This window comes from Stenella coeruleoalba (assembly GCF_951394435.1).
Source record: "Stenella coeruleoalba genome assembly, chromosome: 15".
NCBI lineage: Eukaryota > Metazoa > Chordata > Mammalia > Artiodactyla > Delphinidae > Stenella > Stenella coeruleoalba.
In genome coordinates, this window is record NC_137161.1 from 8,529,612 (window position 1) to 8,555,776 (window position 26,165).

The 26,165-nt window shown below is 44.2% G+C and overlaps 1 protein-coding gene across 16 annotated transcripts in view; it reads left to right on the top strand.

Annotated features, from left to right (window-relative positions):
- The window catches only part of ZNF217 (zinc finger protein 217), a 198,779-nt gene that overhangs the window by 161,636 nt on the left and 10,978 nt on the right, over positions 1–26,165 (top strand). For 13 of the 16 annotated variants that reach the window (XM_079946456.1, XM_079946460.1, XM_079946455.1 and 10 more), the window contains 2 exons: positions 8,963–9,042; positions 23,265–25,032. In XM_079946456.1, the coding sequence (XP_079802582.1) occupies positions 23,640–25,032 (1,393 nt within the window). In that variant the 5' untranslated portion in view covers positions 8,963–9,042; positions 23,265–23,639. Of the gene's footprint in view, positions 1–8,962; positions 9,043–11,948; positions 12,527–12,550; positions 12,871–13,159; positions 14,111–23,264; positions 25,033–26,165 lie in introns of those variants that run through there. The other 3 variants (XM_079946453.1, XM_079946452.1, XM_079946454.1) reach the window with 3 other exon arrangements.

A 26,165-nucleotide genomic window follows, 5' to 3' on the forward strand; every position in this document is an offset into this window, starting at 1 on the left:
TCACAAAGCAGGGGTGAGCAAACAGTGACTGAACAAAGAGAGGGTGGTGGCATTCGGAGTGGTCCTTGGGGAGTGGGCAGGATGGCTACAGATTGACTTTTGCACATACATGGCACATGTATTTGGAGAGATTCAAAGTGACAGTGGGACAGGAAGCCGTCGCAGAGCAAGGAGACAGGTAAGCAGAGAATGGTTTATCAAACGTTTATCAGAAGGCAGTAGCTGGAGATACTAAACATTTTCTTCTTATTTCCCAGTGTATTCAACAGTTTGGAATTTCTTTTTAGTAGGCATATGAGTATGCTTTACATGTAAAGAAATTAAAATATTTAGCTATCACCAAACTGTCCTGGATCCTTGCCCACACTTGAGAATTGACCAGCTTTTATTTGTGTATTTCCATATATATATTTCTTATTTATTTATTGAGATATAACTGACATATAACATTATATTAGTTCCAGGTGGTACAGTATAATGATTCAGTATTTGTATATATTGAGAAATGATCAGCATATATATATTTCTTATGTGTGTGTACATATATATTTACATTAATATACACATATACATACGTATACATACATATATGTATACATACACATGCATGTGTATGTTAATGTAAATATAGGTGTACACGTATATGTATACATGTATATGTAAATATATTTATATATAACACACATAAATATATACATGTATTTCCTTTGGAAATATATTTATTTACATTAATATACCCATACATATATACATATGTATACATACATATATGTATACATAAACATGTATGTGTGTATTAATGTAAATATAGGTGTACATGTATACATATATATGTATGTGTAAATATATTTATATATAATATACACACATAAATATTATATACATATACATGTATTTACTTTGGAAAATATATTATTGTGTGTGTCTTTTTTTTTTTTTTTTTTTGCCGGACGCGGGCCTCTCACCATTGTGGCCTCTCCCGTTGCGGAGCACAGGCTCCGGACACGCAGGCTCAGCGGCCATGGCTCACAGGCCCAGCTGCTCCGCGGCATGTGGGATCTTCCCGGACCAGGGCACGAACCCGTGTCCCCTGAATCGGCAGGCGGACTCTCAACCACTGCGCCACCAGGGAAGCCCCTGTGTGTGTCTTTTTAAACAAAAATGGCATACGTTTTTGCAGCCTTGTTTTCTTACTCCACAATGTCTTGGTGATCTAGCCACACCACTTCATTCTTTCCAACTGTTGTCTATATTCTTCAGTTCGGATATACTGTAGTTTATGTGGCCATTTTCCTTTTTATGAACACATAGGTTGTTTCTAATTTTTCACTGTTTTAAAATGCTGCAATGAACATCCTTGTGTATGCTTCTTTAAGTACCCGAGTGATTATTTCTCCAGGGTAGGTACTGTAATTATATGCTTTTCTGTTTATTTATGTTTTAATTTGTTTAATGTCTATTTCTCCTATTAAAATGTAAGCTCCATGAAGGTAGGAATCCAATTTGTTTTGTATCTTATTCTTTAGTTACTATCTAGCCAAGTGCCTGGGACAGAGGAGTGCTCCCAAATAAATATTTATGGAATGAATCTGGCTGAAAGCTTGGCTGGGGCCGTAGTTTTGCATCCTAAGAGAGGGAGGTATGGCTTCTTTTGGTAAAATTAGAGATTTTTGCACGGGACAGTGGCAGGATGGTTATTTGTGGGGTTCGGGGAAAAGTATTCTGGGTCAGGAAGAAGACAGGTACAGGAGGACCGGTTAAGAGATTAATACACAGATCAGAATGAAACAAGAAACAAGGCCTGTGGAAATAAGAAGGAAAGGGTGCATTGAGAGATTTTGAGAGGATAGCATCTGTAAGATTTGCTAGCTGCTGAGCTCTGACAGGCAATGTGAAGGAAGGCATGGATGTTTGAGACCTAGTCTAGGATATTTTCATCTTACAAACCTATATTGCTTCCCAACTCTGTGAAAAGCACTCTGCTAATTGCTGTAGGGATATACTTTGCATGACCTTTCTCCCCTACCTTCAAAGGAGATTCGCAGACTGTTGGGGAAGACTGGCCGAGTTCACAGGGACACCAGGAACGCCAGGGAGTGACTGAGATGGGAGGGGACTAGCCCCAGGGCAATGGAGTAAAATATGGCTGTTCCAGAATGCGGGGGAGGGGAGGCACATTGGGTGAGGAGGTTTCAACTTTGCCCCGGAGCCACACACGGCTGACTGGTGAATATTCAGGAAATAGGGTGTCAGGCAATGTGTATCAGTGCTGATTTTTATTTATTTATTTTTAATTTATTTATTTAATTTATTTTTGGCTGCATTGGGTCTTCGTTGCTGCGCGGGGGCTTTCTCTAGTGGCGGTGGGCAGGGTCTACTCTTTGTTGCGGTGCGCGGGCTTCTCACTGCGGTGGCTTCTCTTGTTGCAGAGCATGGGCTCTAGGTGCGCAGGCTCAGTAGTTGTGGCTCGTGGGCTTAGTTGCTCCGCGGCATGTGGGATCTTCCCGGAGCAGAGCTCGAACCCGTGTCCCCTGCATTGGCAGGCGGATTCTTAACCACTGCGCCACCAGGGAAGCCCCAGTGTTGATTTTTAGAGGTGACAGAGTTGAGGTTTGACGTTGGGTTCAAATTGCCCATTGGCTTTAGTCTGTAAGATAGGGAATCAAACTGTTAGCTGTGTGACCTCAGTTAGCCTACTTAACTCTTCTAAGCCTCAGTTTCCTCTTTTTTAAGGAAAGGCAGTAATAACTCAAGGGGTGACGATTGATCAGATTACAGCTGGTGCCAGGCACGGCGATCAGTGACTGCTGTGATTCTGTGATCCTACCCTTGGCAGAAGGAGAGGAAAATGGGGGCTTGAAGCAAGAGGACTGTAACTTCTTCATGTTTGCTATGGCCTCTTTGTTTAACCAGAATGAGATCCTTCAGGAGATAATCTCTCAAGGAAGAAACACTTGAAATTCAATAGTTCTTTCGGTTTTACTACTATTTTTTTTCCCGTTGGCATCCCAGCGCTTTTGGAATAAAGTCCAAAGTCTTCACAGGGCCCACCAGATCCTGCCAGAAATTTTGTCTTTATTTTAAGACACGTTGGGAGTTTGGGGCAGGGCCCTGATGTGATCAGATTTGACTTTTGAAAAGATCAGTGCAGATTGTGAAGAGCTCAGTGTGACAGAGATGTGATCATCTGCATCTCTCCTGGATTGGCAGCTCTGCAAGCTCAGAGTCCACTTTCCTCACAGCTGTATCCCTGGTATGTGGGGAAAACGCTGGGCCCATTACTAGGAGAATGTAATGTGATAGTAGATGGCAGGCACCTGGCGCACAGCATTCACCCTCATTTTGCATCCAGTATTTTAATGAGCAGCTATTATGTGCCAGACATGGTTCAAGGTCCTGGGGATACACCATGAGGTGTTGGGGTGAGGCTTGGCCGGTGTCTGCACAGGAAAGGAGGCCATTGTGATGAAAGACAGTGAGGGAGGGGGAAAGGGTGGGAGAGGAGCTGAGGTGGAGACCTAGGCAGGGGACCCGGGTATGAGGAAGGTCCTGTATCTGTAGGTAAGGACAGAGGCCCTAGAGGCAGGTGCTGGATTTAGACTCCTGGTTCTGCTGCTTATTGCCAGCTACTTAATCTCTTTGTGTTCATGTTCTTTGTCTATAAAAATGGAAAAATATACTCCCTGCCTCGCAGGGTCGTTAGGTGGATTAAATGAGTTACCAAATGAAAAGCACACATGAACTCAGTCAACGTTAGAGCTTATCAGCTAAGCCTCTTGGCAAGCTGGCCCTGTTTCTGGCATAGAAGTTTTTTGAACTGTCAGTGGTTTAGTCCACCCAGCCCATCCCAAGGCAGAGAAATGCAGGAGGCTCTGCTGGGTGTGAGTTTGGACAAGTCCCCACTCTTGATGGAGTTAACAGTCTGGTTCAGACCAAAAAATGAAAGAAAATAAAATTCCTAACCAACCAACTATATAAACCATTCACTACACCAGGCATCTCATCCAAAAGGGAGAGAAAAGTGAGTTCAAAGACTCTGAATGCGCTTTTAGCGAAGTGCGGGACCTCTTGGGTTTCAGGTCTGATGTAAAGGTCATCAGGGGAGCTGAGTTCCAGGTGTACCCAAAGATGAGTCCAGACACGAGTGGAGCCCCCTGCCGAGTTGACACTCAGCAGTCAAGACAAGAGTCATGGTAAAAACGACCCTTTGCTGTTATACAGCACAGAGCTTCCCCGTGGTATGACGGGGGCAGCCCCACTATCCAATGAGGTAGGTCAAACAGAGGTTAGAAGCCCCATTTTACAGATGAGAAAACTGAGCCAAGACCCCAGTGACTGGCCTGAACACCCAAACTTCAGGTCCCTTTTGGCTGGATCTCACTGCGGCTGAGTTCTGTGCATTAGTATTATTTCTATATTCATTTGTCTTGAACACATTTATTGATCCCTGCTATAGACAGGCATCATACTAAGACTTGGAGATACAGCAGAGAACAAATCACAGTATCATGTATTTCTATGGAGTTTAGACTCTAGTGGGAGGAGGACAGGCAGAAATAATTACTATAATGTGTGATGAGTATAATTGCATTGGTTTGAGCTCGGGGGGTACCTGGCAGGGATGCATGATCCAATGTCGGTGGCTGACCCAGCTCTCTACCCACGCTTTCTTCTCCATCTACATTCCCTTCCTGGAGAGTCTCATGCAATTCTATGATCTTATGTATTCATTATGGTGGAGGACTGTGGGAGAAGGTCTGAGGTTGAAATCTAGAAATAATTTCTGGACATCTAAATGGAGCTGGAGTAGACAGCTGGAAATATATTTTGGGATTTGAGGGGAGAGGTCTGGGTGGGAAATATATAAATTTAGGAGCCTTATAGATGGTATTTTGAGCCATTGGACTGGATGAAATACTTAGGGAATGAGTAGGAAAAAGACTAGGCTCCAGCACTGGGCCCTGGGGCACTTCAGAGCCTGGAAGTCCGGGGAAAAGAACCAGCAGAGGGGATGAAGGAGCAGCCAGTGAGGACTGGTGGAAATCAGGAAAGCGCGGCGTTCCAAATCAGGGGAAACGTGTTTCAAGGAAGAGGACAGGGTTGACTCTATCGAGGGCTGCAGATACAGCAAATAAAATGAGAGCAGAGAATTGACCATCTTTTTTTTTTTTTAATTAATTAATTTATTCATTTATTTATTTTTGGCTGTGTTGGGTCTTCGTTGCTGTGCACACGGGCTTTCTCTAGTTGCGGCGAGCGGGGGCTACTCTTCGCTGTGGTGCGCGGGCTTCTCATTGCGGTGGCTTCTCTTTGTTGCGGAGCACGGGCTCTAGTCGCGTGGGCTTTAGTGTGGCACGCGGGCTCAGTAGTTGTGTCTCTAGACTGCAGGCTCAGTAGTTGTGACACACGGGCTTAGTTGCTCCATGGCATGTGGGATCCTCCTGGACCAGGGCTCGAACCCGGGTGCCCTGCATTGGCAGGCAGATTCCTAACCACTGTGCCACCAGGGAAGTCCCTGACCATCTTTGATATCCTACTGCTACCAGGGTCAAAAACCAGTCCTTGGGACTTCCCTGGCGGTCCAGTGGTTAGGACTGAGCTTCCACTGCAGGGGGCGTGGATTCTATCCCTGGTCCGGGAACTGAGATACCGCATGCCTTGTGATGCGGCCAAAAAAAACAAACAAAAAAACCCAGTCCTTCCCTCTGTCTTTACAAGGTCCTGCCTTATTATTTCCTTGCTCCCCTGTCCTCACCCGCTGGGCCCCGATGCACTGGCCTCCTTGCAGTGCTTTCCCTAGGTCAGCCTGTCTTCCGCCCTTAGCCTTCTCACCTTCTGCTTCCTGCCTTAGTATGCTTTGCCACTGGACTTCCTGGAGGTCTCTGCTCCTCAGGGAGCCCCAGTCCAAAAAACAGCAGGCACCTTCCCCTTTCCACTGAGCCTGTGTGTTGCCTGCCTCCCTCTAGAAGGTAAGCTCCAGAACAGAAAGAACTGCGTTTGCTTTGCTTACTGTAAGCTCTAGCTCCAGTGCCTAGAACAGTGCCAGGCCTGCAAAACTCTGGGCTTACAAGCTTTGCACAGTGTGCCTCAATTTTCCCAAGAGTCTTATGAAAACAGAAATACTATTTATATAAATAATATAATTATATTATTATATAGTTTTTCCAGTTTTATTGAGATATGATTCACATATAGCACTGTATAAGTTTAAGGTATATAATGGAGTAATTTGGTATATGTATACATTTTGAAATGGTGACCACAATACATTTAGTTAACATGAATCATTTCACATAGTTACAAATATTTTTTTTCCTTGTGATGAGAACTTTTAAGATCTACTTTCTTCTACTAGAATATATTGATATTATACAGCACAGGGAATATAGCCAACAATATAATAAATTTTCTTTTTAATTTAAAAATTAAAAAAAATTTTTTGGCCACGCCACATGGCATGGGATCTTAGTTCCCTGAGCAGGGATGGAACCCGTGCCCACTGCATTGGAAGCACAGAGTCTTAACCACTGGACCACCAGGGAAGTCCCTATAATAACCTTAAATAGAGTATAATCTACAAAAATTTTGAATCACCATGTCATATACCTGAAACTAATATATTATAATACTGTAAATCAACTATACTTTTTTTGGGGGGGGCCACACCAAGAGGCTTGCAGGATCATAGTTCCCTGACCAGAGATTGAACCCAGGCCACCTTAGTGAAAGTGCTGAGTCATAACCACTGGACCACCAGGGAAGTCCCTAAATCAACTATACTTTAATTTAAAAAATTAAAAAAAAAAAATTTACCTCACCCTTCCCCGCCTCCTCCATCTTCTTCTTCTTCTTTTTTTTTAAAATTTATTTTTGGTTGTGTTGGGTCTTCGTTTCTGTGCGCAGGCTTTCTCTAGTTGTGGCAAGCGGGGGCCACTTTTCATCGTGGTGTGCGGGCCTCTCACTGTCGTGGCCTCTCTTGTTGCAGAGCACAGGCTCCAGACGCGCAGGCTCAGTAGTTGTTGCTCACGGGCCTAGTTGCTCTGCGGCATGTGGGATCTTCCCAGACCAAGGCTCGAACCCGTGTCCTCTGCATCGGCAGGCGGGCTCTCAACCACTGCGCCACCAGGGAAGCCCCCATCTTCTTTTTCTTCTTTATCACACATTTTATGGATCAGGAATTGAAACCCATGAAGATTAAATATTATTCTAGGATTAATGCACTGTCAAGAGGTTGGAGCAGGAACGTTTGAGCCCAAGATTGGACTATTGGAGAGAAGACCTTCCAACACCTTGTCAGAGGGCCTCCCCCCAGAGAGCCCAGAGTTTAAACCTCTCAGGGGGAATAGAAGCTGATTTCCTGAAAGACTGGAGAGATAGAACTAGGCAAAGGGAAACACAGGGCTGGATCCTCTGGGTCAGAGAGAAGGCCTTGTGGCTGGAGCTTAGAGCTCTAAGCAGAGGGCTTGCCAAGACTTGAGGCTGGAGACTTAGGCAGGGGCCAGATCTACAGGGTTGGCAGGCAGGCTCTGGAGTTTGTTCTTTTTCCTGAGGCAATAGGAAGCCATTAAGCAGGGTGGTGACACGATCTGATTTACACTGTAAAAGATCTCTTGGGCTATGGGTGAAGAACATAACTAAGGCAAACCTAGAAAGGAAGAAGCTTGGAGACACCTTGGTATATTTGGAGGAGTGAGAGATCGTGGTCCTGTGCAGTAGCCTTGTGTTAGAGATTTGAGATATATTAGGATAGAAATTATAGGCCCTGCTGATGGATTAAAGGTGTGTGTGTGTGTGTGTGTGTGTGTGTGTGTGTGTGTGTGTGAGAGAGAGAGAGAGAGAGAGAGAGAGAGAGAGAGAGAGAGAGAGAGAGAGACGGGAGGTGGGGCTGGAGATGAAATATCATAGTTTGACTTCCAGGTTTTGGCTTACGTGGGTGGCTGGAAGATGGTTCCATTTATTGAGATGATGATGAAAATTGCATTTCAATAGATGTTAGTTACTTTCCTCTTCCGTCACCTCCCGCTCACCCCACAGCTCCCCATTTGGAATATTAGATGAGTACAAAAGCTTTAAAGAGGTGCTCCAAAAGTTACATGACCCCTGTAATTTATTTTTCTTCTAGTTTTACTGCGATATATTCAACATATGCCATTGCGTAAGGTTAGGGCGTACGGCATAATGGTTGACTTTTCACAATCACGAAATGATGACCATAATAAGTTTAGTGAACATCCATCATCTCATATAGACACACACAAAAAAAAAGAATAACTTTTTCTCCTTGTGATGAGTACTCAGGATTTACTCTCTTAGCTTTCATATATAACATACAGCGGTGTTGATTATACTAATCATGTTGCATATTGCATCCCTAGTACTTTATATATATATATTTTTTTTAATTGAGGTATAGTTGATGTACAGTGTTATATAAGTTTCAGGTGTACAACATAGTGATTCAAAAAATTTAAAGGTCCATTTACAGTTACTATAAAATACTGGCTCTATTCCCTGTGTTTACAATATATCCTTGTAGCTTATTTATTTTATACATAGTAGTTTGTATCTCTTAATGCCCTCCCCTTTTCTTGCCCCTCCCCCTCTTCCCTTTGCCTACTGGTAACCACTAGTTTAGTTTGTTCTCTATATCTGAGTGTTTCTTTTTTGTTATATTCTCTAGTTTGTTTTATTTGTGACCCGTGTAATTTTTAAAGGAAGTTTACAGTGACAGTTTGAGTGGAGTCAGCCTTGGAAAACCATCCAGGATATTAGAGAAGATGCATAGAAGTTGTGCTTGTAAAGTGGGGCAGGGTACTCAACAAATTTGCCAATGGGACAGACACAGCCATGATTGGTTAGTCAAGCTGGGATTGCATCTAAACCTCTATTTATACTGAGCCTTATTCTTGGCCCCTCCCTTTTTTGGTTTGCTTATAAAAACCAGCAATCACATCTCTTCCAGTATTGTTCCGAGTCAGGTGGACCGGCCAACTCAGGGAGAGAAAGCCTCCTGGTTCCAGACCCTGCCTCCACTTCTGCAAGGTAATTTCTGCTATTTATTTTTATCATGTATTATTATGATGTTTTGTAGGGCGTTTAAAATTGTGAGATGACTTGAATGGGATGAATAAACTTAACAGGAAAGAGAGAAGTTTGGTGTTCCCTGGAGTCGCTGGTGATCTCTACTTCATTTAGTGCATTCTGTCCTGTTAAAAGAGCTGCCCTTCTTCATTTCCTTCTCAAATGTCCCTTGTAGTTTGCAGAGCTGGCAGGTTTGCCTAACTTTTTCATTTTCTTTTCCTGCTAACTCCTCACTGCAGTTTTTCAGGTTTTCCTGCTCTGAACACTGAATTCTTTTAAGTCTGTGTTGGCTCCGTTTCAGCTCCAGGGATTTACATACAGTTTCCAAATCGTTTCTCTATAATAGTTCCACAGTAAAATAAATACTTGCGAAAATAAGAAGATCATAACGGCATCCTCCTCTGCTAATGAAGGCTAACTCTCAAAAGATGATTCCAATGAATGTTAAATATAGCAAATTAGAAGGGTTTTTTGTTGTTAGATCTGAGAATGCGGTGGCAGGCAGGAGCTGGAGAGAAAATCAGAAGTTAACTAAAGCCAGAGGGCTCCTATCACTGGGATTAGATCAGAGATAATGGTGCGATTTTATAAGCATACACTGGGAAATAGATCTTAAGGGGGGCTGGTCTGTTTGGATAATTGTGAAAAATGAGGTGTAGGTGATGTGCGTCGCATTAAAAAGAGGTGAAGTGGGGTCTTTCGCTCTCTCCCCGAATAACGTGTGCCGAGCATCAGCTCACATTTGAAGGGACATTTCTGGTTCCATTGTTTGTGTCGCCTGCGTCTCTGCAGCACCTGACTCCTTTAGAGATAGTCTAGCTGGGGTGGGGGGGGCGGGGGGGCGAAACAGGATTATGTGTGGGCGGAGCTAAGTATATGGAGACCAACGTTCGATTTTCGATTTTCATTTCATACGATAATAATGAGTTCCTGGCTTTACTACAAAACCGAATGTTCCTGGCGTCCTCCTGTTGCTTTTGGAGTTTTCATTCTTAATTGTTTTAACTATACACGCTTTCCAAGTAAATCTTAAGTGTGAGTCTCCACCTTCTAAGGGGCCGGAGTGTGTCCCACAGACGCCCTTACAGCGCATTCAGATCACTCTATGTCCATTTAAAAACACAGTATGTGTTTGCAACCCAGCACTCAGCCATTGGCAGAATTTTTCAACGACTTCCCAGTTTTGTTGGCACGTCTCCAGGAATAAGGTTCTTTGTAATTCTTTGCTCAAACGTAAGATCGCCTATAAAACGCTTAGCGGATAGATCAGTTAATAAAATTACTTTCAATTTGAAAATCTACAATATGGTTTTTTTGTTGTTGTTCTATTTTTTATTTTTTGCCGGGCCGGGGTGGGGGGGGGGAGGGAGGAGAGAGAAACAGTAACTAACAAACCATATGATGCTATTATGCTCACAAAGTGGTAGTTTTGCGAGGGCATAGGGAAAAGTACCATTTTTTGCTCAGAAAATAATTCAGTAGCAACAAGGTCTGAGGGCCAGGAGCCTCATTGTTCTTAGTGAAACGATTATTTGTCAAAACATTTGATTGTTTCCCTATTCCTACTGAAAAGTTTGGACTTTTATTTTGCTCAATTTTGACACTAGGATTTTTAACTATCAGTGCTATTGTGTTTACAGCTTTCAAGGTTTCAGAGTTCAAAGGTTATCTATTAACATGTAGAGTGAGGCTACACTTATGTGAAGACTCAATTTGGTTTCACTTGTTCATAGTTTCTTTGTTTTGTAGCAGTGCCCGAAGTCATTTGTTTTGGTAAGTTAAATGAAGTTTCTTGTTTAGGAAGAGTGTGTCTATGGACTGTATTTTGGTATGTGACTATAAGACTTTAAAAAATATTTTAAAGAAAGATATTCATCTTCCCTGAGAAAAGGAACTCTAGTACTAGAAGTGATCAATATCAGTGTACTTGAGTGAGGGAAAAAAAAAAGAGTTCTGGCTTAAGAATCTACTTCTGGAACTGCTAATTAATTAAGTGTGAGTAAGTAATTGGTTCACTTCCTTTTTAAAAAAGACTAACCAGACCATATGTGGGGTTAGTAGTTATATATAAAATGACAGCAAAACATCACACTTGGCAAATTCTTCCCCTTTGCTGAGAAACTGTCTCTCAAGTTCCATTTCCTACTTATTAAGGATTGCACTGCTCACCAGCGGAGCATTTATGTAGGGCTTTTTTTGTCCTGATTTATTAAAAATATACTTCAAGGGCCTTTCTTGATATGTTTTAAGTTTTTCCATTTTGGACACACCAAAGGCCAATAAAAAAAACACAACAAAACAAACTTGGCTATTTTGTGGTGACTTAACATAGCACCCTTTACTTTTGCATTCGTTTGCATCTTGGGGCAGAGAACTTGGTGGATATGATTGTTGCTTCTTTGGTTCCTCCTTGGGGCTTACTTAAAATGGGGGAATATCACTGGCCTTCGGAATCATAACCTTTTCTTTTTTAGTGAGCAAATAAAAAGAATAGCTGCGAAACGCTTTCAATTAAGGGGAGGGGGAAGGCTAGTTTTTTTTTTTTTCCCTCCAGTTTTAAGCCTGGTTTCATCCACGTGGATTTCTATCAAAGCCAAGTGGATTCTTGGCATCTAGGCCAAGTTTAGAAACCTCAAGTTATAGCAGCGCAAGCTCAGCCCTTTCAGAAAAATAGGAACAACTAAAAGTAGCTTTACGGAGATACTAATTTAAAAAATATTTTAATCATCTTATCGACCTTTCTCATGCTTGAAGAAAATTTGAAAAAATGTTGTTTGTGCACAGTTGCCTTCTAACCTACCCAAATGGGGGTAAAGGCTTTTCGTTTGTTGGTAATGCAGGATGACCCAGGAGTTCGGATGACCAGCCCCTCCCCTCGCCTGGGCACACCTTGCATGGGAGGGGGAAGCGGCGAGGCAGAGGCCTGGAACTGCGCTTGCGCACTGCCCTCGTGGCCCCCTCCCCGCGTACCTGTCACTGGAACCGCCGGGGCGCGCGCGGGCCACGTGAAGCCGGATGGCGGGAGGCGGGGGGTGTGGGGGTGGTGGAAGGCGCGCGCGTGCGCGGGAGTGGCAGGGCGAGAACAGTGAGTGCGCGCGCTCGGCCGCTCGCTCGCGTCCGGGAGGCGGAGGTCCGTGGCGGTGGGCGGGGCAGGGGCGCGCCTGCGCAGATCACGTGGATGTGGGGGCGTGGCAGAGGGCGTGGCCGGGCGGCCGGTGAAGGCAGGAGGCGGGGCGTCTCCGAGCGGCCGGGCCGAGGGAGGGCGCAACAGCTGCTCCTTGAGCACTTTCTGACCGAACAGTCCCCCTGCGCCTGACGCGCCGCGCCCCGGCGGCTCTAGGGACCCCCCGCGCCTGCACTGTCCTCGCGCAGACGAGTAGGGGGCGCCCGCGCCTTTGACCCCCGTGAGCACCCCCGCCCCGCTCACCTTAGCCCCGCGCCTGAGGTGAGCCCGGCCCCCAAATCCTCCAGGCGGGGGTGGGGGTGGGGGACGCTCCTTTTGGGGGGGACTTCAAGGCGCGAAGCCCCGAGGCGCCCTGGGGGATGGCCTCGCCTCTCGCGCAGTGGCCCCAAGTCTCTTTTGGGGGGCCGGTGCGGGCGCGGAATCCGGGAGGTGTCCGCACAAAAGGCCGAGAGAAACTCCCCGTCGCCTCCCCTCCCTCTTGCCTTCCCCGCCCCCTCCCCTCCTCGCCTGCTCCCTCCTCATTCAAACCTCGGCTCGCTCGTGTGGTGTCAGTTCAGTCCCGGCCGCCGCAGAGCGAGGAAATGGCCGAGGAGCCGGAGCCGCAGGTAAAGGGGGCGCGACCCCCGCCCCCGCGGGGCCCCAGGGGGCTCCTCGTCTCGCCCCTCCGGCGTCCCCGGAGCCCGCCCTCGAGTTTCCCGTGCTCGTTATCTCGTCCCCTCCCCGGACGGTTCCCCCGCCCCGCCGGCCCCCCCCCCCACCGTTCCTACTCTCTATTTCGCTCCTCTAGGGCGCCCCCTCCCCTCCTGGCTTCTGAGCGATTCCACTGGCGAGAAGGTGTCGGGCGAGCCCCCGGTGTGCACAGACTGTGTTTGACCATCACACTTACTCTGGGAAACAGTCTAGATGGCTTGGGGGCGGAGAAGTGCCCCCTTCCCTGGGTCGGGAGCCAGGGGCCCGCCGGAGGGAGCTCGGGGGCTGCGTGGGGGGCTGTTTCTGAAAAGTTGGGTGGCTCCGCCGGGCAGGTCTCCCCGTTTGCCAACTCTGCCGTGGGGCGCGGGCGGAGGGGAGCGGGCCGGCGCGGGGTCCCCTGCTATGGCCCGAGAGGGGCCGGGGCAAGTTGGAAACAGCCAAAACAATGCGTCCTAACAGGCATCCCCCGCAAACAATGGCCGGGACCGTCCGCACGGGCCGGGCGGAGGGCGCGTCTACAGGGGCCAAGGGAGGGGCTTGGCCTCGCCGCGGACCCGGCCGCGCACCCCAGCCAGCCCTCCGGGCGCCCCCAAATCCGTCCCCGGGAGTCCCGGTCCTCTGCCCACCCCTGAGCAGGCGGTGCACCGGGCTGCGTTTCCTGGATGTGTGATGAGGGTTTTTTTTTCCCCCCTTTAATTTTAAAATATTTTTTTAACTTTTTTTTTTAATAACCCTTAAATGCTTTAAGAATATATCACTCAATTCTAGTGGGAGACGCAAAGCCAGCTGGAAGCAGAACTAGGAACTCTAAAGGGCAGGAGGGATTGAAATGTTAGCCTAAAAGTGTTTCTTTTTTTTTTTTAAAAGGGAAGTTTCTGCCAGGAGGCGCTGAGTGGCGAGACCGCTCAGTTTCAGATGTAGAGCCCTCTTCACTCTTGATTTGGCCCCAAAATGCGAGCCGCACGGGATGGGGAGGGAGAGGGGGAGGAGGGCGCTGCTGGGGGCCCTGGGAGGCTGGATTTGGGATGGCCCGGGCGGTGTTGCTCCGAGGGGGCCAGACCAGGCCTGTGGGGTGCGCAGGCCGCGGTACCTGCGCCCCGGGGATCGGAATAGAAGTTCAAGTCCCGGGTTGGAGCCCACATTTTAGGATTCAGGGTAGGGCCACCGAGGACGGGAAGCCGCATTCTTGGGCGGGTGGGTGGGGGTGGGGTGGGTGGGGGGAGGCAGTTTCCCCCCAGGGCTTATTAAAGAGAGCAGGAGAGGGCCACCAGTGGCCACTTCTGGGACCCCAAGCAGCTTGTTCACACTTGGAGCAGTGTAAACTTTTTTTTCTCTCATTTTGTTGCTTTTTCCAAGAAAAGGATAGTCACTTCAGAGTTTGAGGCTTTGCTGTGTTGTTCCCCTTTGAAATTCCTTGAGCCTCAATTTATCTTTCTGGATCAGCCTATAGGGCTTGGAGCGTTAAGCTTGAACATTCCTTCACGTGTATTAAAGACAGGCGGGTGCAGTGGTTCTTTGGTCGGTCTGGGGTCCTATGTTATTGACCGCCGTGCAAACGAGCAGGTTTCCTAGTTTTCTAGATCGTTTGGAATCATTAAGGTGTATGTTTTAAGAAGCCTAGGTCTGATTTAGTTCAGGTTGATTCAATTATGTCTTCATCGCTTTTGAGTTGGTTGAATGAGTTGACATGAGATTAAGCCCAACAAAAGAAAAGGCAGCTGCCAGCCAGGCCTGGCCACTAGGTAGGGGTCCTTAGGGGGCCTGTACCTTCTCTTTTGTATGTGTCAAGAAGTACATTTAAAATGTTTTCGACTGTACTTTTTCCCCCCTGGAATGGATGGACCGTCTTGATTGATAGCAAATAAGACTTAAAATAGTGAATTTTGTAATACTTTGAGAATGAGTAATAGATCTAGATTTTCTAAAAAGTCTTTAGCGCAGTAGTGACAAGTGTAGAGCAATAACCTAATTGCTTTTTGTCTGAAAAGTGTAACAGTCAAACCACTAGTTTGTGCTTGCTTAGTTAATGTGTGCTAAGAACTTTTAAGGTGTGTCCTTAATGGTAGATGACTTTTTCTGAGAAGTCCTGTTTATTTTAGATACTGTTTTGTTTAGTATTCTAAAGACTGTAGTAGTGCGTGTGCGTGTGCGTGTGTGTGTGTGTGTGTGTGTGTGTGTGTTTAATCCTGGTGTTTTAGTGGAAGTCGACCCCCACCCCACATTGCTGCCATTTTAAATCAGTTATATAAATCCTGAATTCCAGAGGTAGGGACTTATTTAAAAATTCAGTTGTCAATAGCTACAGGCCAAATTTATCATTTATTTGGCTTGTTTGGTAGAATAGGGTTAATAATCCGATTGTTTGGAATTTTAATTATTTGGCGAGACGAGGGAGGCTGCTCCTTTAGAATTGCACATTGATTTTGCATGCTGGAGGAGGGAGTAGGGGAAGATTATGACTTTTCTAGGTAAAGGACACAGACTTTTTTCTTTCGTGTCCAACTTCTTTCAGTCCTTTTATCTTCACAACACCGTCGAACACTGCCGTTTGACCTTTGCTGTGTGTTTTTAATAACTTGTGAGATCGAAGTTTAGTAGTTGTCTTGGTTTCATATTATTCCCTTTCACTTCTTAATCAAAAAAAGGAACTAATACACCACTCAGATAAAACTTGTAGAAAATGTTTTGCTCCTTTGTCCTGAAGAATCGATTTAGATAACAGCTTGGTTGTTTTTTTTTTTTTTTTCCAAGTAGGGGAGGAAGAGGGAGGGGTGAAGGTTTTGACTTTCCCAGTAAAGGTTTAAGGTGGAGGTCGGTCTGCGTTCTCTTAATAATCCTCCATTTTTGGCAGTGGAACTTCAGGGAGAAATAGCAGCCCCTGTTTTAATAAAAACCCCTTCCAGTGGTCCTTTTCAAGAGGAAATCTGGAAATAAGACTCAGTCATCAAGTCACTTACAAACTGATGAAATAATTAAGGAATATAATGGCCTGGCAAGGACAGAGTCCCTCTGTCTCCTCATTTCAGATAAATGCTAATCACTTCTCTCTCTTTTAACAACATTTATGATGAAATGGCCTGTTTTTGCCACAGCAGGGTTGCTTTGCCAACCCAGAGCACTCTTAATTCTGATACGCTTGATTAGAGCCTCAGGGGTCCCAAAAGATGTGCTGTTTTCCCACTTTGTAAAATTACATTCTTTTCTCACAGTTGTCGCAAACATGATATTGGTTGATAAGAACTTTTGAGTAGTTTTAATGATTCTTTACTGCTTACAGTCTACTACTTTAAAAAAAAGATAGACTTTTATCTCTCTTAAGACTATAAATGATTGGACCTTTTTTACATTTTACATGAAGCTTTGTTTCCATTTGCTCAAAAAAGAAAAGTCAATTCAGATCATTCCAGCTCACAGATGCCACTATGGCCTGTAAGCGTTTTCTAGCTTGCTGGGTATGACTTGTTTTAAATGGTTCATTTCTAATTTCAGTTTAATTGTGTAATAGTGTGTTTAATAGATGAATTGGAAAGGTGAAGTCAAAGAACTGAACAATGGCTATGTATTTTCAAGCTTCAGAATTACACAGTAAGAATGAAACACATGAGACAGTTGGATAAACTGAGTATTCATTCCTGTAGAATAAAATAAATGTAAGGAGATTTTAAGTTAAATGACTTTATTTGGAATATACTGAGTAGTTTTCAAATTGCTGAGGTGTGCTGCAGAATAAAAAAAAAACTGGAAGGTATTTACAGAACAGCCACTGAAGTGGAATTAGAGGAATCCAATCATATTAAATACTCTAAATAGTGAAGAGTTTAGTTACAGCATGTAAATGAAAGTCGTGACAGTGGAAGAGTCTTGATTTGTATGCCTCATCTTCAGATCTTTGGGGGAGGGGTGCTGACTAGTTTAAATGCACGTGGAAGAAAGAATGAGTTACACAAAGACAGCAGGAAATTTCTTAAATCTGCGGGAGGGAAGCTTGATCATCATAGCTGAATGGCCTCATTTGGGGCAGTATAAAACCTTCTGAAATGTTGGTGAAATGTTGACTTTTGGCAGTAAGGTGATCTGGATTATTTTTCTCCAACTGATACTATGGTTAGGCAAATTTGCAGTGGTATGTAGGGCAAAGGATTGGGAATTGAGACCATGAGGGCAGATAGAAATCTGACTTTGAGGAAGTGGGAGGACAGGGACCATCCTTTCCTAAAATTGGCAGCTATTGATAAGTAAGCTCAATTCTTGTATAAATCTATCTTCCCAGTAAATAGAGGGGCAGCCCCTGTCAGCCAGGTGCCACCACACGTTGCTCATTTACGCTTCGGGCTGGAATGCTCATTAGAACACTTTATATTTGAACATTTGTTGACGGACTCTTCTGAACATCCCCATAACTTCCTGCCCAGGGTAACAACATAACTGAGTTACTGGAAATTTGGGGCCAGTTTGGTAATTTTGTGATAAAGTTGAGAAATAAAATTACTAAACCCGAAAAGACAGCTTAATAAGTTGTATAAGAGAATTAGTTTAATTCTTTACCCTTTGTCCTCGAGCTTTACCAGAGTTGCTCTTGGCCTGTACGGCCCTCCACTTGCTATGGGAGAGCAATCGTGGAGTGAGCTGCTAGTTTTTTAACGGGTTCGTGTAATGTTTTGTGTGTTGGTGTTCATTAGTTTCTAGTGTGTCGGGGAACCTTCTGAATTTAAAATATAGTTCTATGGACTGGAAATTGAGAGTCCACATATGTATTGTTCCTGAGTCAGCATTAGGAAGAACACTTGTTTTTATATTTCCTACCTGTAACAAATCAGGATAACCTCAGAACAGTTCAGTTATACCAGAAGAAGTGTTTTTGTGTTTTTTAAATTAGTGGATAAGTTCTTTTCAGTTCAGTATATAAGTCTACTGAGCAGTGATTGTATTAATTGAAGGGAGACTTTTTTTTCTTATTTTTGAGAGCAAATAGGTGATTTGAAAGAGCCAGACATACAGCTTTAGTATTTACTCAACAGAGATGGGGAGGGGAATATTTAAATGTGGCTAAAGAAAGATCTCATGCCTTAAAAGGCATTGCCCTTGTTTACATATAATCTGAAGTTGGTTAAATTGGCTATAATTAAGAACATTCACCATTAGGCACTGTGGAAAAAGAGGTGTAGTTGTGTAGGGTAATGGGTAGTATGATGGTTATAGTGATTTGTATATCTGTGTGTGTTATATACACACAGATATACATATACACACTTGTGTGTGTGTGTGTGTGTGTGTGTGTGTGTGCGCAGTGTTTTCTTTGTAGAGAGTTAAAGAATACAGGTAGTTTTTGTTTTTTTTTTTAGTTTGTTGAAATCTCTCTGAAGTTAGTCCTGTCCAAAATCTTTGCAAAATACTTAAGGTAGTACTGGTTAAGTGGTAATAATAGAAACTCACGATAGCAGTGTGCTTAATCTTGCTTAAGTAAAAATTAAAACAATTAATTTCCCTTATAATTCTTTTTTTCACGTCAAGATGGAATTTTTAAAAGCCAGTTTACAGGCCACAGTATCTGTTAATATTGATAATACTAAAACTAAAAATATGTGGTGTTTTAAGTTCATATTAAGATCGTTTATCAAGCTTAATTAATTTAGGAGGAATCAGGCAGAGTTCTTAATCATGACGCTGAAATATGCTAGTAGGAATATATTTTTATCCTACTTCGATCTCTAATCCCATGTAGCACCGAGCACCTACACAGAATTTCAAGAAAATGAGCCTTTATCCCATCGGATCTTCGCAAGCCTTGCCTTTGAACAATCATTTGCTTTCGAAGAGATTGTAATGTTGAATGTAAACTTCGAATATTTTAGTCTTTCTCGCTTAACTTTTAAACATCTTTCCACAGCTATGTTGGGGAAGTTGGGTTGGCCATCTGTTCAGTGGGTGTGACCTTGGTGATTTCCTTGCAATAGTGTTGAAGGATTTAAAGTTGTAGGTTTTGATTGCTACTGTAGATTACTTTGTAGAGTTCTCTTCACTTGTCAGATTAAGGAAAAAATAGTATGTGCAAAATAGAGAAGGGAAACCTATAGAAAAACCGGCAGTTTCCTAACCACATCTTGGAGATAATTTTGAAGTTTAAAGGATACAAATGAATTGGCCGGAGACTAGTAGTTTGTTTAGACTGAATGTTTTAGTGATCATTTATTTGGACGCTTAGGTAACTTGGGTGGTGGTAGGGGGAGTAGATTTGTAGGAATACTGCAAATTACTTGACTATAAATAGAATTTTTAAGTGTGTTTGACAGGTTTTGAGGGCCTTGAATACCTTATTGCTCCATAATATGGTAATAAATATTCCATGCCAAGACATGTCAGATAACCTGTTCAGCCGAGGTAGGGATGTGGGGTCTCTAAAGGCGACAGTTTGAGTACAGCTGTACATTAAGAACAGTATTTCCAAATTAACATTGTCAGCAAGGTGGCATTCACCTCTGATTTACTGTGCTTAAGCACAAATTATGGTGCTTTTCATTAAGCATTGTATACTGGGTAGTATCAATATTTGCTAATTTCAAGGTCGATAGGTATTGGCAGAATTCATAGTAAATTTACTCACAGATGAATATCTGCTTTAAAAAGAGATAAATGACCTAAGGAACACCAGACTTATATTTCAGGTGGTTGTAGCAGTTATGGCTTCTATTCTTTTCAAAGCTTATGTTGTGGTGAATTAGAAAAAAGTATCTACTTAAGTGATCACAATATAAATTAAACCCTAGTATTCGCTCAAAATATTAGGTTATACTGAATAACCTCTTGCCTTAGGTGCCTTAGGTGTGTCTGGCTGATGGTCAAGTGCTGTCATTAACCTGAGTAAAGGTTAAGAAAACTTGTTTTAGACGTTGAAAAACATTTTTGCTGAGCGCCTTTCAGTAAGCTGAGTGTGTTCAGAATGCTCACTTTTCTTCAAACTAAAAGCAGTTAGACTGTAGGTGTTGGTTTATAACGTCTTCCCTACCCCCTCCATCTCCAGTTCTTTGTCGAGACAGACAATTCACTTTATCAGCAGTGCCATTGGCGTACTGTTGGCGTCCGTGTGCTCCATACATGGAAACGCCGAAAGTGCTGGGGAGCCTGTGTGTGCACACTTCCCTCAGTTGGAATGGTGATATGTTGCTGTTACCAGTAATTAGGTTACGATGTCTGGTTTCCTTAAGTTCTGTTATTATTAAAGTCTTTATTATTACAGGCACTCTATAAAGATTTTTGTTGAGCAGACTGATTTTGAGTGTAGTTATTGATGTATAGTTTAAGGAAGTGTTTTGTCTGCATTTAGTTTTCTAAGTCGAGTTGAGGGTATTTGCTTAGAGAGATGTCCCTAGCAGGCCCTGCATTTTGGGTTTGGTAGGTCAATAAGGAGAGTGGTTATAAAGCCAAGTGATGCAGTTTTGCTTCTACTAGTTAACTTTATGGTATGATTATATATGATTCATTTTTTATTATACTCTTAACGTTGCAGAAAATGGCAATTAGATGGCAGCCTCAGATAGCTGTGTAGAAGTCCTGATGAACGTTCAAGTTAATTTTAATATCAAGTCAGTTACGGTTGGTGACTGTGGCCAAAAATGCACGTACTCATTCTCTACCTGTACTGATTATGTGGTTTCTTGAGAGCCTCACCCTGTGCCAGGGACCCTTTCTAGGCACTGGGGGGCAGCAGTGAGCCAGGCCGACAGGATCTCTGCCCCTGGGATCTTACTTTAAAGGGAGTGGCCCATAGTTTTCGTATCTTTTGGGAGAATAGTAAGGATTGCTTGTGACCCTAGTGCTGGGGACAGCTGGGCACAGTTAATGACCATCAGAATCTGTCCCAGAAACTTACCTGGAGGAAGAAGTCCTTGGGTTTTGCCTGGGAGGGTCTTCTTCCCCAGCTGACTGCACCCCAAGATTCCCTGGCCTGGGACATCCTTCCCTCCCTCCTGTTCACCCTCTTGGGCAAAACTGAAGCTCTTCTTTCTCCGAAGGTTTTTCCCACTACCCTCCTTTACCAATCCTTTAGGTCTTGTGTTGGAAGCTGATGATGACTTACTTAACCCAGATATTTAACATTTCAGAGATAGAGTTGAAACTAAATTGTCTTTCTAAGACAGGAATTTCCAGTATATGCTGTTACCCAATGTGGGAAATAATAGGGATGTACCCACATCATGTTTGATCCAGATACTGAGTTTAGGATTGGTGTCTTTTGGGGAAAGATCATTTATAGAAAAGTGGAGTTCCCCCAAACTTAAAAATGTCACAGACTAGTCAAATTTCTTATAAAAAAAAAAATTATGTTGAGGTCTGACCTGGGGGACTTTGATTTTGCCAAATTAGGACATTAAAAAAAAAAAAGCCTGCAATTGCCACTCTTTTGTTTTATGAAAAGGGTATTTTGGCATCAAAAAGTAGAAAGGACCTCAAATAAAGGACAATCTTTATTCAGATTGGAATTAATTCACATAGCTTTGTGTAGAGCTCATTGAGCAGTTTTTCTCTTTCTCATTCAGCTGTTGGCCAGTGAAAACAGTGTTGTCGGGTTTGAGAACTGCTTTTCTAGAGTGTGTGCTGTTACTTTCTTCAGTTAAAATATTACCTGGGACACTAGCACTCAGTAAATATTTGTTGAATGAGTAAATGACTACACAGAAACCCGAATTATCAATCACAGATCCAAATATCATTTAACATCTTGATTAGCATAATCATTAAATATTCTTTTGAGTATGTCTATCCATAAATGTAGATCTAACCCCAGGACCACAGAGTTTTGGAACCTGGCAAGTGGTCCTGTAATTTAACCACCCTCATTAAGTAGACAGAGAAAGGTGAGGTATGTAGTGGTGCCAGCTTTAAGGTTGTGGCTTGGCCAGGACTGGAACTCAGGTCTCTGGAGTGTTCTGTTCTGTCCTACCCAGCAGCTGGTAGCCAGCCCATGTGTTTATCCTCCACTGTGATTGCAATAAAAGACTAAGAAATTAAGATAAAACACTTTAGTCCATTCTTTCTGTACCCTAAACTTTGATCTGCAGTCTTATTTAGAAAAGCTTAATGTTAAAGATCTAGTTTACTCAAAACTAAAGATAACAGGGAGTATGAGAATTTTCTTTCTCTGAGCGTAAAGAGTGGAAGAAATGTTTCCTCCTCCTCTGAGCCTACAGGCCCTTCCTTGCTCTTTGAGGAAGTGGAGAGAAGGAAAGTTGTGTGTGTTTTTTTAATATAACGTTGACTGTGGTGGGAATAGTTTGCATGTCTTTTTGTTTTCTTGGGTAGAATTAACTGACTTCAGTTAAAGGAGTTGGGACTATTTAAAAACAATTCCTGTGCTTGCTGTAAAGGTGGAGGGTGTTGGCTTTAGAGGTTAATTCTTCTGCAAGAGTGAAAATTAGCTTCTAGATCGGACCCTGTAGAGTTAAATCAACTCATGCATTTTTTACCTGGTCAGTGTATATGTGAAAGGTGGATTAGAAATGAGAGGATCTATTTTCTGATGAAACACTAAGCCACGTTGAACCAGCTATGTTGAGGATTTTATTTTAAATGTGTACATTCACAGAGTAGCTTTGTGTATATTTGTTGTTTGGACAAGGAAGCCCTACCCTGCCTGACGCTGTTAAAAGCAAACTGGGATTTGGGCAGTGGAATGAAGGCCAGAATATCCAGTGAACCAAAATACATCAATATCAAGGCTCTGCTTTGCCAGGAGGAGCAGCGGTTCTGAGGTGTGTTTCTTGAATGGGGATTTTAGGAAAGGGTCCCATTTTCTTGTGCTTATGTTGTTGACTTATGTATGGGTAATCTTTGAGTGTGCTTTTAGGCATTTGTGTTTCTTGTATGATTTGTCTGTAAGACAGTTTGAAACTCTGGCTTTTGAAATTTTACCTAAAGTGCTTTTATTGTTATTTTTTACAATTCTTATAGTCTCTATACTTATACAGGTTGTTTGTAAGGATACACATGTGCATTTTAATGGCAGTTAAAACATACTCAGCTGAAATTGACAATTTCTGTCCTGAAACTTTACATTTTAGATGTAAATCATTAAAGCACCAGGTTTTCAGTTTAACTGCATGAATTTCTGGCAGTTTGATAAGGGTACTGACTGGATAAAATGCTAATGATTTAATTAACGAGCACTTTAACAGGATGCGCTGTATTAGTTAAAAGTGAAGCAGCTGAATTAGGTACATTCTGTGCTTCGTGGGAAGGACCACTGTGAGTCATCGGCCAGCCTTCTCTTTTCTCTGACTGGAGCTATAGCCGTTTCTATTTTTTTTTCCTCTAGGTTTTGGAAATCCCTTGTCTCCAGGTTGCTGGAATTGACTTCTTGCTCAACTGAATCACTCACTTGATGAAGACAAAGAGAACTAATGCTTTGTGCTGACTCACCTCTGAATCCAAGCACTGGGGAGTCTGTCTGCCTGGTTTGTGGAAAGATCCAGTGATTGTTTTTATCACTAAGCTTCCTGAGACTTCTGAAGATAAGAAGTCAGAGGAATATACACTTTCTTTTGAATTTTCATAACATACTTGCTCTAGTTTTGAAGCCTCGGGCTGCTGGGCGTGTGAGTGACAAGTCTTTACAAGTGGCCTTATTCCAACTCCAGAGATTCCTCACCCAGATTCTAATTTTATATACAATCCTCAAGAGACAGGAAACATGCCAACTCAATCCCTCTTGATGTATATGGATGGACCAGAAGTTATTGGCAATTCTCTTGGCACCCAAATGGAGATCGATGATGCCATGACAATAAAAGGGACCGCTGCTGTTCCTTTCAGAGCCACACAGGAGAAAAACATAATCCAAATAGAAGGGTATATGCCCTTGGACTGCATGTTTTGCAGTCAGACCTTCACACATTCGGAAGACCTCAATAAACACGTCTTAATGCAACATCGGCCTATCCTCTGTGAGCCCGCCGTTCTGCGTGTTGAAGCAGAGTATCTGAGTCCTCTTGATAAAGTTCAGGTGAGAACAGAACCTCCAAAGGATAAGAATTGCAAGGAAAACGAAGAACTTTGCTGTGAAGTGTGTGGGCAGACGTTTCGAGCCGCCTTCGACGTTGAGATCCACATGAAGAAACACAAGGACTCTTTCACTTACGGGTGTAATGTGTGTGGCAGAAGATTCAAGGAGCCCTGGTTTCTGAAGAATCACATGCGAACGCACACAGGCAAATCGGGGGCCAAGAGCAGACCACAGCCAGGCCTGGAGAGCCCGGTGACCATCAACGAGGTGGTGCAGGAGCACGCGGCTGAGAGCGTCTCATCTCCTTACAAGATCTGCATGGTTTGTGGCTTTCTGTTTCCAAATAAAGAAAGTCTCATTGATCACAGGAAGATGCACACCAAAGACACTGCTTCCGGTACCCGCAGCTCACAGACAGACACGCAGCAGGAGGGAATGCCGTCTCCGGGGGAAGAGTTGCTGCAGTTCTTAAACCTAAGACCCAGGTCTCACCCTGAGGTCGCGAAGAAGCCGGCCAAATGGATACCTCAGCTGGACCCGTTCACCACCTACCAAGCCTGGCAGCTGGCCACCAAAGGGAAGGTCGCTGTGTGCCGAGAGGTGAAGGAGCAGCCGGGCCAGGAGGGGAGCACCGACAACGATGAGTCCTGTTCAGACAAAGAAGAGCTGGGGGAAATTTGGAACGCGAATAAAAGCCATCCCGAAGGTTCCGGAAAGTCCAAGACAAGTAAAAGCGGTTGTCCAGGTCTCTCACAAGATAAGGAGAAGCCCAGACACCCCGCCGGTGAAGTGCCTTCCGTGGACACAGACCCCAAGTTAGCCAGTAACAAAGAGAAGCCGACGCATTGCTCCGAGTGTGGCAAAGCCTTCAGAACCTACCACCAGCTGGTCCTGCACTCCCGGGTGCACAAGAAGGACCGTAGGGCGGATGCCGAGTCGCCGCCCATGTCAGTGGACGGCAGGCAGCCAAGCACCTGTTCTCCGGACCTGCCCCCGACCCTGGAGGAGAACGGAGCCATCGATCGAGAAGGTGGCTCTGAAGACGGGTCCGAGGATGGGCTTCCAGAAGGGCTCCACCTGGGTAAGCTGCTGGGTGGTGCACTGTCCCTCCTCTGCTCGGTGCCAGAGGACACTAGCCGGTTATCAGGGTGGGGAGGTGGATTTGAGTGCCGGCTGTTTCTGGTGTCATCCCCCTGTTGTAAGTCCCTTAGCCTCTCGGGGCCTTCACTTTCTCATTTCTGTAACAGTAGGGTGGAGTTATAAGGCTTATCGAGGTTTCTTCCTGTTCTAAGAGTGATGTGATTTCATACTTTGCTAACAGGAGACACACATTATTTTATTTTTTTAAACCAATCTTTTAAATTAATTAATTAATTTTTGGCTGCGTTGGATCTTCGTTGGGTCTTAGTTGCTGTGCGCGGGCTTTCTCTAGTTGGGCGAGCGGAGGCTACTCTTGGTTGCGGTGCGCGGGCTTCTCATCACAGTGGCTTCTCTTGTTGCGGAGCATGGGCTCTAGGCGCGCGGCTCAGTAGTTGTGGCTCGTGGGCTCTAGAGCGCAGGCTCAGTAGCTGTGGTTCACGGGCTTAGCTGCTCCGCGGCATGTGGGATCTTCCTGAACCGGGGCTCGAACCCATGTCCCCTGCGTTGGCAGGCAGATTCTTAACCACTGCGCCACCAGGGAAGTCCCAGGACACACATGATTTTACCTTGTGCATCGGCGCTGCTTCGCTGGGGCAGTTTTGCCCCCAGTGGACATCTGGCACTGTCTGGAGACAGTTTTGGTCGTCACCACTGTGTTGGTGTGTGTGCCGCTGACACCCAGTAAGTGGAGGCCTGGGATGCACTATACATCCTCCCAGGCACAGGGCAGGCCCCCCCCCCCACCCGTACCAGTAGTGTCAGAGTTGAGAGATGCTGGCCTTCCCTTACAGTTTCCCAGCATTTCTGATCTTAATCTATAAAAACAAGTTATCCTTATATGCAGTGCACTTCCCTCTCTGTCAAGGGCCAGCTTTCACACGTTTATTCCAAACGGATATCTGTGGGCACAGATCAGTACTGGGAATGGTTGTCAATCAGAGAAAGAGTATTAGGCCATTTGGTGCTGCCTGGTCCCCTATCCTTTGTGTCTGGGGGCAAGTATTCATTCATAGCTCATTCACTGAAACAATTTGTAAAGTAAAGAGAATGTGAACACACCAAAGATGATGTAAA